Source organism: Nannobrachium achirus (assembly GCF_963921795.1).
Source record: "Nannobrachium achirus genome assembly, chromosome: 18".
In the NCBI taxonomy this organism is placed as follows: Eukaryota; Metazoa; Chordata; class Actinopteri; order Myctophiformes; family Myctophidae; genus Nannobrachium; species Nannobrachium achirus.
In genome coordinates, this window is record NC_137825.1 from 39,863,852 (window position 1) to 39,877,499 (window position 13,648).

The 13,648-nt window shown below is 42.5% G+C and overlaps 2 protein-coding genes across 2 annotated transcripts; one reads left to right on the plus strand and one right to left on the minus strand.

The window, feature by feature from the left end:
* Nucleotides 1-481: 481 nt before the first annotated feature.
* On the plus strand, nt 482-6,003 carry adoa (2-aminoethanethiol (cysteamine) dioxygenase a). The gene is made up of 2 exons (XM_080747612.1): nt 482-1,029; nt 2,779-6,003. The coding sequence occupies exons 1-2, from the start codon at nt 700-702 to the stop codon at nt 3,259-3,261; spliced, it is 813 nt and encodes a 270-aa protein (XP_080603738.1). The 5' UTR covers nt 482-699; the 3' UTR covers nt 3,262-6,003.
* A 5,084-nt stretch (nt 6,004-11,087) lies between these two features.
* egr2b (early growth response 2b) lies at nt 11,088-12,762 on the minus strand (the record flags this gene model as incomplete). The annotated part of the gene is made up of 2 exons (XM_080747557.1): nt 11,088-12,262; nt 12,597-12,762. The coding sequence occupies 2 exons, from the start codon at nt 12,760-12,762 to the stop codon at nt 11,088-11,090; spliced, it is 1,341 nt and encodes a 446-aa protein (XP_080603683.1).
* Between the last annotated feature and the right edge of the window lie 886 nt (nt 12,763-13,648).

Consider the following 13,648-nt stretch of genomic DNA (forward strand, 5'->3'; position numbering starts at 1 on the left):
TCAATCTGCCTTCTATTATAGTCTCTTAACAGTGGGGAGGGTCCTCTCTCTGGAGGAAAGTGAGAAAGGACGGCCATAAAAGCAAGAAAAAAGTGCTGGAGGATGTGAAGAATGGGCACTAGGGAGAGGCCCATGGCCGAGTTTGGGGGAGGGGTGCAGAGTTCAACGGCCTGTCTGGCCTTCCCCTCATAGCTTTCACGGAGCCACGGGACCAATGGGACTTGTAGTGCATTTTAAACATAAGCAGAACTACATTTTGGCGTTATCGGCAAGTCAATAAAAACATTAATCTATTAGGGCCATAGACCCGTTTCTGTAATGATTCTGGATATACGTTGATATGAGAATGTCTATCCATAGTATGGAAAAGGCTATCTAATACTTTCGTATAAACTACAATTCCCACAACGCCATTGTGTTTCAGACGCAGGCCCAGTGAGTGCGGATGGGGAGATCAGATAGGGGTGGAAAAATGACTGGAGGGAGGTTAGTCTCTGGAGGGACATTTTTACTTTTATTACAATGGACTATACAGTATTTTCACGATACGCGTATTTTAATTGTTTGTGATCGTGGATTTGCGTAAAACGTGATCAACTCTTGTGAGTTTGGAGGAACTCTACGGGGCCGTTATCTTTTACAGGCGAGACATTTGCGTTGTGAGCGAGGCGAGCGGCCAACATCGATAAAGACATAATAATGCCAAATAGAACGCCTCTTATCCAGAAAATCGCCAGACAAGCTCATGTCACGTTCAAGGGCTACAACTCCGTGGACGCGGAGCACAAGGACTTTCTGGACAAACAGGGGGAGTTGAACGCGCTGGTGACCGCGGTCAGGGCTGCGGACCTGAAGATCGCGCCCCGGAATGAAGCGGGTCCCATGATCAAACAGCAGGACTCCGCGGGCCCCCCGGTCACGTACATGCACATCTGCGAGACCGACACGTTCAGCATGGGGGTGTTTCTGCTGAGGAGCGGCGCTTCCATTCCGCTCCACGACCACCCGGGCATGCATGGCACGCTGAAGGTAGAGAATAGATGCTGCGATCTAGATTTTTCACTTTCGATCCGATTATCGATATGGCAGAATCAATACCGATAGTTGATAGATACCGATATACAGATCCGAAACAGATACCGATCCGATATAGTGGATACATACATGGTTAGGTACATGTATAAATGACATATGGTAGGCCTATATAAATAACCACAATAAAATAAAACTAAAATAAATTTCACATTTATGATTGGTCATTTTCGCTGCGATCTGATCTACGTTTGTAGGACTAATGAGATGTAGGACTAATGAGATGTCGGACTTATGGGCAGTCCCCTCTGTTATTGGGCCGTGGCATCTGATTCTCTAGCTGAATGGCAGTGGTGTAAAAAAAAGTAATCAAGTACATTTACTTCTACACCACGTCTGGGATCTAAATCTTGTACTTTTATTCCAGTTATTTGAAAACTTTTAGTTACTATTTACTTTGCAGATATAAATTACAATATTATAAAACATACATGAACCACTTTAGCCCCATTGAAAATGGTGTGGTTGTGAGCTTGTAGATCTGCTATTCAAACATTTTGACTTTCACTTTTGGTACTTTAAAGGGGTAGTTCACCCACAAAATTACTTTTTTTTTCTATTGATTAGTCATAACATGGAGAATTGAGTTCAATGTTGTTGTTTGTTTGTTTTTTATTTGTATTTGTCGCATTCCTAAGACAAAAAATGTATTAGGGTGCCCTCACACCAAAATACCTAGAGTGGAATCTGCCAATGCATTTCAATGAGAATGGAGCGTTTTTTTGGTTTTTTGCAGAAATCCTCTACTGGCAAAAAAAACGCTCCATTCTCATTGAAATGCATTGGCGGATTCCACTCTAGGTATTTTGGAGTGAGGGCACCCTTATAGTAAATAAGATTCTGAATTGATTCTGAATGGGGACCCAAATGTATGGGCCTGAATGGGGACCCAAATACAAGGCCCTGGATGGGGACCCAAATGCATTTGGGTGAGAATCAATGGGGTAAATATACTTGACCCTTGACTCTAAATTTACCACCATTGATTCTGACCCAAATGCATTTGGATCTTGGTTCCCCATCCAGGCCCATGCATTTGGGTCCCCAATCCCCATCCTAATCAATAGGGGTACATTTACTATGATCAATGTTTTTGTCTTAGGAATGCAACAAATACAAAAAAATATCATTGAACTCAAGTCTCCATGGCGTGACTAATCAATACAAAAAAATATATTTTGGGGGTGATTTACTCCTTGAAGTACATTTTGATGAGAACACTTTCATACTTTTATCTATGTAACAGAATCTATGTGATTGCGACCATAGGTCGCATTTAGTATGAAAACCTGCTAATCATGTGCGTGCATGCTTCACGCCTCAAGTCACGCTCCATATATGGCCAAGATCCCTGATGTCATCAATAGCCTCATGTCACACTCCATATATGGCCTAGATCCCTGATGTCATCAATAGCCTCATGTCACACTCCATATATGGCCTAGATCCCTGATGTCATCAATAGCCTCATGTCACACTCCATATATGGCCTAGAGCTTAACACAATATGTCCATATATGGACATATATTATAGTCTCATGATAACCTGTGTGGTTGTCGCGACTCACTATGCGAGTCACACTTGCAAATAAATTCTTGTCTTGTTTTTCTTGTATTCTATATTGCTGTATCGATACTTTAACTTATTAATAAAATATGTGAATACTTTTTTCCCCACTACTGAAGGTCCTCTACGGTAAGGTGAGCATCAGGTGCTTCGACAGGCTGGAGGCTGCGGAGCCCCAGGCTGATCTGACCGACGTCGACAACAGCGACCGTGCGCGCTTCGAGCCGCCAGTACCCGGCTCCCAGGCCAACTCCCTGCAGCGCTCCGTGCTCCGCTTAGAGGGCCAGTTCTCGGAGGACAGCGCGCCGTGCGTGCTCACGCCGCAGCGCTGCAACATCCACCAGATCGCCGCGGTGGACGGCCCCGCCGCCTTCCTGGACATCCTAGCTCCACCTTACGACTCGGACGACGGGCGGGACTGTCACTATTACAAAGTACTACAGACAGTGGCGGCGGCGGCGGATTCAGAGAGCAAGCAACAGCAAGAACAAGATGACGGGGAGAAGGAGAAAGGGGAGGAGACGTGGCTGCTTAAAATCCCCCAGCCGGAGGATTTCTGGTGCGGCGGAGAACCTTATCCCGGCCCTGCTGTTTCTTTCTGAATATAATCTACAGGGGGTTGGGGGTCTGGTCACAATATATATTAATACCCCGTTTGAACAAGTGTTGGATTGGATTCATCGACATTCCGAGAATCCACATTAAAATAGGCTGTATAGCCCATTACTAAACAGTGGTTCTCTAAACTGGGTCCAGGGGGTCCTTGATGGGGTTCCAGGGGGTTCCCGGCAAAATGAGGAATAGTTTCGCTCTCATTTCACCAGCTAGATGTTAGCCCAATGACAGAATGTAAGAATGTGTTTCACATGCATACACAAGGTCATACATTTCACTCCCTCCACTGTTATCTCCCCGCCTATATGACAGTTAGATTCACTAAACATTTCTCTGATGGGGGTCCCTGTCACAAAATCTTTTCAAATGGGGGTCTGCACCCCGAAACATTTCAATATGGGGACCCTTGACATGAACATGTCTGATTACCTGTGTAGGCCTACTAAAAGAGGACCATTAATAATTTGCCTTCCAGACGTTTCGGACAAGCATCATTTGAAATTGAGTGAACATAAATTAGATCCATAGTGTGTTTTCCAGGGACTGGACAGCTTTTTCAAATGATTAAGGCAAATGGCATTCACTCTTTGCAGTAGAAACAAAAATTAATACCTAAGTATGTAACTTAAGTATTTCTCTCTGGCTGCCTTGTGAATATTGAATGTACACATTTCCATTCCTATTGTACACTCCCACAGCTTGTTGCAAAGTGCACACACTACATTGATATTCTTTATTATTATTATTTTTGTGCTTAATTTATTCTAAACAACAGGGTTCCTTCACAGGTGTGGAATGTATGGAAATGCATTTACTTTAATTTCACACCTCTGAAAATCTGGCATTTGTGCTAGTCTGGAAAATATGTATGCAGGAACAGGGGGATATCCAATGAACCACTTAAAGTTTAAACCCTATCACTTTGTCATCATACAAGGAATAACGTAAAGGGCACTTTGTAGGTTTCATTTGTAGTCCTATACACAGCCATGTTGAGGACCAACACAGGTGTTTCAATTTGTCAGATTGGCATAGAACTAATGTTCTACCCCAATCGGAACACCTGTCCTCAACATGGCCAAGCTCACAATGTGCCCGCTATTTTTTGAACATTTCACACAAAAAAGACAACTGAAAATGTTTGCCTATCATGACATGCCTAAAATGGCAATGCCAGGTTGAAAGTGGTTAAGATACACAGATTACACACACACGTAACTGGACATTTTATGCATTTGTCAGTCTACTGTTATGTCATGTTATATCTATTGTTGTGAAGACAAATCTCTGTAAAGTGTTTTGATGCAGAAGGTAGCATTCATAATATATTACAGGCGTTGACACTAAGCTTTCAGAGGCATTTGCCCATTTGGCAAGTACAGGTCATGTTCTACGTGTCTTGCCCACTTGCCCGAAAAATAAATTGTCCATTATATAGGTAAATTGTAATTACCGTTCAATTTAACTGTATTTTACTTTCTGGGGCTGTGTTATAAAAAAAAATCATACCTCAATGCTTATGCCAAATACCTACATGGCTACAAATATGACCATGGGTTCACACACTTGTTATATTATAATTTTAAGTGTAGTAACAGTGAAAACAGCACATTATTGGTAAACAATGCTCTTATTTTACATTCCACAGACCAGAAGACAGAGCACTCTGGTCACGTTAAAGAGGTGTTTAGACAGATATCTTGTGTTGTGTTTATAGACGGTTGCGTCTCCTCTCAAACAAGCACACTTGCCCAGTCAGGCAACCCGAAAGCAAACTCCACCTGCCCGAAAGTTTTATTTACCTGCGAGAGGCAGGTGGGCAACCCTTAGTGTCCATACCTGTTATATTGAACAACAGTGGTGGAAGGAGTACTCTGACGTTTTACTTAAGTAAAAGTATCAATATAGTCAAACGTTTTCCCATCTCACAATCATGTTATTGCATTGTAATTATAGCCTAATGCATTACTTAATGTGTTCACTTTAATGTTGCAGCTGGTAAAGGAGGGTCTGCTTTTAATTACTTTATTATGTGCTGCTTGGTAGCTTAACCTAATGATATGATCACGATTTATCATTCATTCTATATTATGATATTTTATCATGAATACAAAATACAAAATGTTATGTAACTAAAGCCGTCAAATAATTGTAGTGGAATAATATATCATATTTTGTAATGGAGAAGAAGTATAAAGTATAATAAAATTTAAATAATCAAGTAAAGCAAAGATACAGTGCTTGAGTAAATCGTCTCTCTGTCAGGTGGAAACCTCATGTCCAAAACAGTTACTTTTCAGGACTCAAATTCAAAAAAGAAAAGTAGCAGATCTACAAGCTCGAGCATGTGGATCTGATACTTTTGTGGGACTACATAGTATGATAAAGTAAGGTGTTAATTTACGAAAAAAAAACAAGTTAAAATATGGAGATAAGAGGTTTCTGCCTGACAGCAATGAAATGTACTTCATTACTTTCCACCATTGTCGAACAATGACAATCAGATCCAGAAAAGGTTGGGAAATGTGTAGGAACCCTAGAGAAGAATGCTTATGTTAAACGGTCATTGCAGATATTCTTGCTTGTTATCCATCTATGTTGCAATGTATGTGTTATGAAGTCTATAGCTTGAGTTCTACTATAGGCCTGTATCTGAATTTTATATTGTCCGGATCTATCTTTGTCTTTGAAGGTTGAGAATGTAGATTCTCTTGTGTTGAATGTATATGTTGAGCAATAAACTTCTAGATTCAATATTTTTTGGAGATCTTATTTCATGTTGTGTATTTAAGCCGCAAGTACTGTACGTTTTATTGGTGAAGTACATTTTTAGGGTGCTGAAACGAGTGGATTGGTTTCTCTACTCTGGAGTCAACGGAGTCATGTTTTCTCTTCGAATTCCTCTTCAGCTAGAATATGTATGATTACAACGATTCACTTAAACCATAAAATGTATAAGCTTAGTCTTAAATTAATATTCGATACCTTATTCAACAGGTGTTATTGCATAAAATAGCAAATCTTTGATATGAGAGATCTGGCACAGACCTGGTCAGAGGTTTGTGTTCTCCAACTCTTGCACCAGATATCAATTGTTAATTCTCACATATGACTTCAAGAGCCTGGTAGTTTAAATCAGAAACCCTGCCCAGCTTCGAAACCATACATTACTGAAGATGAAACTTTTATAACGATTAAACTGGATTTTGTTTTCATCAACATTTTGGTTTTATCCCATTTAATATTACCGGTATAATGGCACATGGTCAGATCTGTGTGCTGTAGCATGCATGTGTGATGAAAGACACATCATAAGAACAGGCAGGATGTAAATCTATTTTTGTCAAAAATGTTTGAGACACTGGACTGGGCTATACTTCAGAAGTGCTGCTCAGGGGGTTAAGTCAAGTGAAGCTGGGATCAAAATGAGATCAGAGTCAACTGCTAAACATGACAACTACCATTTCATTTATCCGCATTTGAAGAAATCTCCAAAATAATTTGCATCCACTTTGGAAAAATCTCTTTACCCAAAGTTAATCATTCAGTATCTCTAAGGGGAATCCTGCCTGTAAAAGTTAAAAGTTTAAAACCTTTAAATGATAGGCCATACCATAAATTGCCCCAATAATGCAAGCTATCGATCACTGTGTAAGTACACATGTCAGTCATTCTTTGAAATGGTGTATCTCATCATTATGCAACACTCTTCGTTTTGACTGAACAGTATGGGGTTTGAACCGTGCTCCTCATTCATCGTAGCCTCTCTGTTAACTTGTGTGACAAGATGGACATTGTTCGCTGTGTGAGCGCTAAGCAGCAGCTGTGGAACCATTGAGGGGGCATCTGAAATGAGCAATGTGGCATTTTGTCAACTGGAGAATTCAGAGGGCATCTGAGGAAGATGAAAAACTCAGAGGGCACGGTATAAAAGTGAGGGTGAAATGCGCTATGACGACATAATGGGAATGAAAGGAAGAAAGAAAAAAAGATGACAGGAGTATGATAGAAATTATCATGAAGTTCAGATGTATTTGGGGAAACTAAAAGTCCCCAAGTCATGGGAAGTTTTATGAAATCCAGAAATCTCTCTATTAATAAAAGTTGTAAATCTTAAGCTTAACTTTTCACACACTAAACAAAAATGGTAGTAAATAGCACTAAAAGAGGTTATTTGTCTCCTAATCAGAACCACATTTAATTGGTGCTACTGTATAGCACCTCTAAGGTCAAACTAGCTGATGAACCAGTACAAAACCTAAGAAGAAAGATAACCAGGGACTTGCATGAATGGATGAATGAGGTTCTCACTGTCCCTAAACCTGCTATAGCGTAACCGAAGCCCAGGGAAAAGGCTTGGTAAAATCAGTGTGGGTGGGAAGAATACCCTGTTTGGTTCTACAGTATACACCTGGCGTTTTGACCACGGCTGACTGAGAGCTGGGGAGAACAGAGTATTCTCTGACCCGTTGCCACACATTAAGTCCTGTTGGAAGTGCCCTTGAGCTAGCACTAAAGAAACACATCCTCCCTGCTCAGTCACTGCAGGTTGTCAGTTAAATGGCCACAAAGGTATATAAAATATCCACATTTATGTTACATAATCTGAAATACTGTGTGCATATCAAGCAACGTTAAGCCAAATCCATGGGAGTTTGAGACTGTCTGACTATAGCTGCTGCTCAGTGCTCTGCTGAAGGCCCTGCGTGTGGTTCTCTCACCCCTTCAACCCTGGAGCTGTGGCTCCAATTAAATACAATTACAGTCTATTACCAGTGTACAAGTTTATCACTTCTGTACATCAGTATGGGGATACTGTATTCATCTTGTGGCACAGCTCAGACAATCCAAGCCATTGTGTTGCCAGCCACAAGTAGAGATGACAGAGTTGATATGTGGCTTTTATCCCATTGTGTGCCATTCTGAATGCACGAATCCGCATGAAGGATCTATAAGTCCCTGTTTTCAGGGTGTCCCTCTTGTTCTGCTTGTTATCAAGCAGGTATGGTGCAAAAGTGTACATTCACCCCAAGGCAATTCGTTACTACAACAGTGGAACATTACAAGCTTACAACAAATTATAATGTGTTAAATATATTGCAGTACTCTAGTGGGTTTAGCATTAAATGAACACTGGGTTTCACCATGTACTGTACACTTAGACACATTGATCCAGGCATAACTAAACACCAGCGTCAAAGTCTCCACCTTTGACCGCAAAAAAAAAAAACGTATTTTGGGGTCCCTGACATGAAAATGTTTGAGAACCCCTAGGGCACAGGTCATTGTCAGCAAACAAATTATTAGAAAGAGATAATATTATAAAAAGGAGATGGAATCCAAATCTGAAAACTCCAGAGTATCAACAATTTACGTATATCTTGAGTTTAAAAATGGAACAGGACGGATGGACGCATTGCATGTGTAGACTGTGTTCCCTCCATGGTGTTTCTCGAAGTTAAGTCAAGTCTTTATACTCTTTTGATTGTGTACAGTGGTGGAAAGTAAGTGTATTTACTGAAGTATTAAACATTTGTCAATATTTTCAATACTTTATCCATGACATCTCAGAGGCAATATTGCATTTTTTTCGGCAGATTTAGATTATTATTACAAACTATGTTAAACACATACTATTTTATACTTAAGCTATTCAAACTTTTGAAAACTTGTGAATTAGGCCTACTTTTTCTTTTGTTAAGTATATTTTAAGTAAAATGTTGAAGAGGCCTTGTAGGAGTATTTCTATAGTGGTATTGCCACTTTAAGTAAAAATCTGAATACTTCCACCACTGATTTGTGCATATCTCTTACTATAATTGTATATTAATAAAGACATATTAATAAAGACTTTGGGCCGGGGGGGCAGCAATAAAATAGGCCTAGTACCTGCAGCACCCATCCTCTTTAAAATGGACAAGACAGTGCCAGTGATGAAATTGTTACCATGGGATACCATGCAGGTCACTATTAGCATATAGTCAGCAAATGATCAGGCAGAGGAAAATCATGACTCATCAAAACAATTAAGACAAATGAGATTCCAAACACAGCATTAAAAAGAGATTTACAAAAAGAAAAGAAAAATTAGAACCATCATACTGGAAAAATGACCTGTAGGCCTATTTCTCTTTTTCTTTTTGGAATGAAGCATATCTTCTATGTGTCAATTGATTCGCCTTTGGGGCATTTTTTTCTTTCTTTTCTTTTTTTCCCCCCTTCTTGGTAATTAGCCTATTTAGCCTGGGGTGTTTAGATATGTAGGCCTATTTCTCTTGTAAATGGCTATTAATCGCCATAGACATAACTTTTCTAACAATTTAGCTTTGCTCTATAGACACATTGCGTGCATTTAATTTTCACATTTTATAATAGGCTATATTATTTGAGTCCAAAGACTATGTTGCGAGTTGACCACCAAGCGCTGCGCGCAAGACGGCTAGTCAATAGGTCTATTCAGACGACGTGGACCATAGGCTAATACAAATATTAGAAGTGTCTCTGTGACTATAGATCTACTTCCAATATCAAGAGATGTTTGTGCATGTGATAAACAAAAAAGTGAGTGGGCGCTTGCCTTGGTGAAAACTCTGACTCACAAATGAATGACTCACCGAGGGATTTGCCCTCTTTTATTTTCCAATATCAACACCGGATAGCTCTATATTATTTTGTTGCTGTGTTCTTGTTGAATTCTCAACAGGAACAGCTGTTAAATAGTTATAACATTAAAGAGTAGAGATGCGTGTGTGCGTTTATCTTTTGTAGAGACAAAGAGGACGCATGGTGAGCTGATGATTTCAAATTTTCACACGGATCAAAAGTTTGAAGTTGATCAACTACACTGGTTGTAGAATAATTATAACCAGAAACAGAGAAAATAAACAGATATTAATCGTCATCATATATTTAATGAATCTCAAAACCACCACAAAACAAACGTCACGTCTGTAGCCTATGAGTTGAAGTTATTTACATTCCACATTGTTTTTTACACACGAACCACAACTTTTCAACACTTCGAGTTACACGACACAATGCGTACAAAAATATATAATATATCCAAACTTTCCATATTAACTGATAAATGTACATTGTATTTAAAGCGTCCTTGGATCAGTCAGTGTACAAAAAAAAGACAGAGCAAGGCACGAGAGGGGGGAAATATAGGCTAACAATCAACAAACATGTTAAGACTGAACACTTTGTCAATTCAATAATTTAAAACACACGATCCTCTCAAAAGTTATTGCAATTATTTCACATCATGCAGCGTGCACGCTCGCTGCATGCACGCTAAACGTCGGGCAACACTAAACTGGACTCTTATAACTCAATGCCCCTTTTTAACGTATTATTATTTATGAATTAATGGCTATTTACTCGTATTACTTCAGTAGACTATGCAGACAAAGTGCATCCGTGTCATTTATAACCCAGACTCAGTAGACAGTATAACATCCTCCTCGGCGTTAAAGTATGCCCAAGAGTGGTCAGAATTGTCCGTTTGCACACTCTTGGAAGATGAATGAATACAGTATTTTACTCAGTAGCTTAGAAGGTGGGAATGTCCTGTTACGCATCGAGTGCACAAATTGCGCACAGAATCCAAAGTCCTTGAACTCGCCATGTGTTTCATATCACACCACCAGTTTGACGCCAATACATTTGTACCTTTACTCAAACACATTTTGAATTCTGTACGTTTATTTGTAACAGTCTAGTACTTTTACTATAAATAAATGCTGTAGGCTACTTTTCCCACCACGGTTTGACAGGCCAGTTCTTACTTTGGGGTTAACAGTGCAGCTCATTATGAACAGATCCCAGCAGTGGTGCTGATGCCTCCTCCTCCACCAGAGGAGCGCTCCAGAGCGGAGCTGGAGGAGGAGGAGGACACGGTGGAGGACTTCCTCTCCTTCTGCCGCAGGTGGATCTTGGTGTGTCTCTTCCGCTCGTCGCTCCGGGCGAACTTGCGCCCGCAGAAGTCGCACGCGAAGGGCTTCTCCCCCGTGTGCGTGCGGATGTGCGTGGTCAGGTGGTCGCTGCGGCTGAAGTTGCGCATGCAGATGCGACACTGGAACGGCTTGTGTCCCGTGTGGATGCGGATGTGCCGCGTCAGCTCGTCGGAGCGAGAGAAGCGCCGGTCGCAGCCCTCGGCCGGGCAGGGGTAAGGCCGCTCGTGGATGGGCGTTTTGCTGGGTCTGTTCGGGTACTTGCGGGGCCTCAGGATGGGCCTCAGGGGCAGGTTCTGCGGGCTGTACGCCGACGGGAGCCTGGGCGGGCCGCTCTCGGAGCCGCCGCTCCCCGGTCCCAGCGTAAAGTTCCTGATAGTGTTGAGCGGGGTCAGCGGCGGCGGGACGCGGAACGAGTCGAGGGGACACGCGCCGAACGGTTTGCGATCCGGCATGCCCGCCCCCTGCATGTCCCGCTGGCAGGCCGGCTGGAAGAAGCTCGAGTAGTCGGGGATGATGGGGAAGAGCCCCGGCGCGTCCGAAGAGGGCGGCTTAGGGGAGGAGTAGGAGGGCGGCGGGTAGGAGGCGATGGGGCAGGTGGAGGTGGCCAGGAAGGCGGAGGGGTCCTGGTAGACCTCCCCGCAGCCAGAGGAGTAGGGAGGCGGGGGCGAGTAGAGGTGGTGGTGGTGGTGGTGGTGCTCCATCTCCGCCTGGCTCTGCGCCGCCTGCATGGTGCAGCTCAGCGCTGAGGAGGAGAAGTGGTTGGGAGATCCGGAGGACGCGGGGGAGGAGGACGCCGAGGAGGAGGGATGAGGAGGCGGCTGCTGCTGGCTCATGCCGAAGATGCCCGCCGAGACTATGTTGATGACCCCCTCGGGGTTCCAGTTGCCCGGGTACTGCGAGTCGATGGAGAACTTTCCCATGTAGGTGAAGGTCTGGTTGCGGTGGGGGGGCGCCTGGGAGAAGCCGCTGGAGTAGGAGGAGAGGTCCAGGGAGCGCTTCTCTGCGCTCATGTCTCCGCTCATCAGACCATCTGCGGGCCGAAGGCAACAAGCATTCATTATTATGAGGCTGCTGGAGACAATAACTATAACCCAATAACTGCAGACAATAATGAGCAACACCAGAGAAAGCGACCACAAAGTTCGCGTGTCCCTGTTATTACGCACACGCACGGATTTCACCAATTAGTGCGCAAAGGCGCGCTGAACGAGTTTTGGCTATAATTTTCTCCCCCCAAAGGGCAAATATCATATCATTGTTTACCACCCCCTGAGTTCTTTTAAAAAGAACAACAAACAAATTAACTCGAGCCAACTGGGCTGTGTGGAAAGAAAGTTTCACATTTTAAAGCAGATCTTTCTTACCTCCGTTCATCTGGTCATAATGTCCTCCCAGGTCTCCGTTTGGAAAGATAGACACGGAGGTCGGTAAACCCGTCGCGAGGTCGTCCACAGAGTACACGCTGTCGGCCGCGGGGTGAACGAATCCCCCGAGACTCACGGGGACCTTCTCCAGAGTTTTAGCTGTCATATTTCACAAATCTACCGATTCTCACGCGTTCTGCGAACAACGGTCTGTCAACCGCAACTTGAACCGAACTGGAGGTTTACAAGCACTGCATAGCTATAACTGTCACTGACTGAACCATTGGATGTGAACGCACGTCTTCTCCTGGGTGATGTCTGAGTGGCATGCGTTCTGCTCACACACACACACACTCACACACAGTGTGGCTTGGATGAATGACAGAGACAGTGAGTTCATAGGAGGAACAGGGACAGTGGCACTAGTTTGTATATATGGGGAACCTTTTGAATGCGCCACTACGTCATTGCCCGTATAAGGGCTGGGAGTGGAGTAAAAACAGGCGCTGCGAAAGTCTATTGGCTGCGAGGCATCGTGACGACATCAAAGGAATCACTTGTCAATGGAGAACCCGCTTAGAGAAAGCGAGGCTCCAGTGATAAAATGTTTGACTTTTTCCACTCGGGTTTACTTAGCTAAAGTGCAAGATACCAGCAATTATGGCAACAATGTAAGCTTAGAAGTTTATAAATGTGGAGAAACAGTGCCTTTGCATGTGATAGCCTACAATATCTTACATGTATGGGCGTGTGTAGGACAGCCTACTTAAAGTAACAAAAGTAAAAGTACTCATAAATACAGAATGTCCCATTTCACGTCTTCTTTTGACGTATTGTGAGCTTGCAGATCAGCAAATTTTCCAGGTTATGTGTATAATGGGGCTGAAATGGTTAGGCCTATGTGTTTTGAAATAATAATCAATCTACAAATTATAACTTGTAACTAAAGTTTTCAAATAAATGTAGTGGAGTAAACGTACAATATTTGGATCTGAGAAGTAGTGGAGTAGAAGTAAAAATAGACCTAGTGGAAATTGGAAATACTCAAATAA

Bases quoted from the DNA above. Each gene is read 5' to 3' on its own strand.
- adoa (XM_080747612.1), top strand. From the start codon at position 700: ATGCCAAATAGAACGCCTCTTATCCAGAAAATCGCCAGACAAGCTCAT. The intron at 1,030-2,778 runs GTAGAGAATAGA...CCACTACTGAAG, and splicing joins GCATGCATGGCACGCTGAAG to GTCCTCTACGGTAAGGTGAG.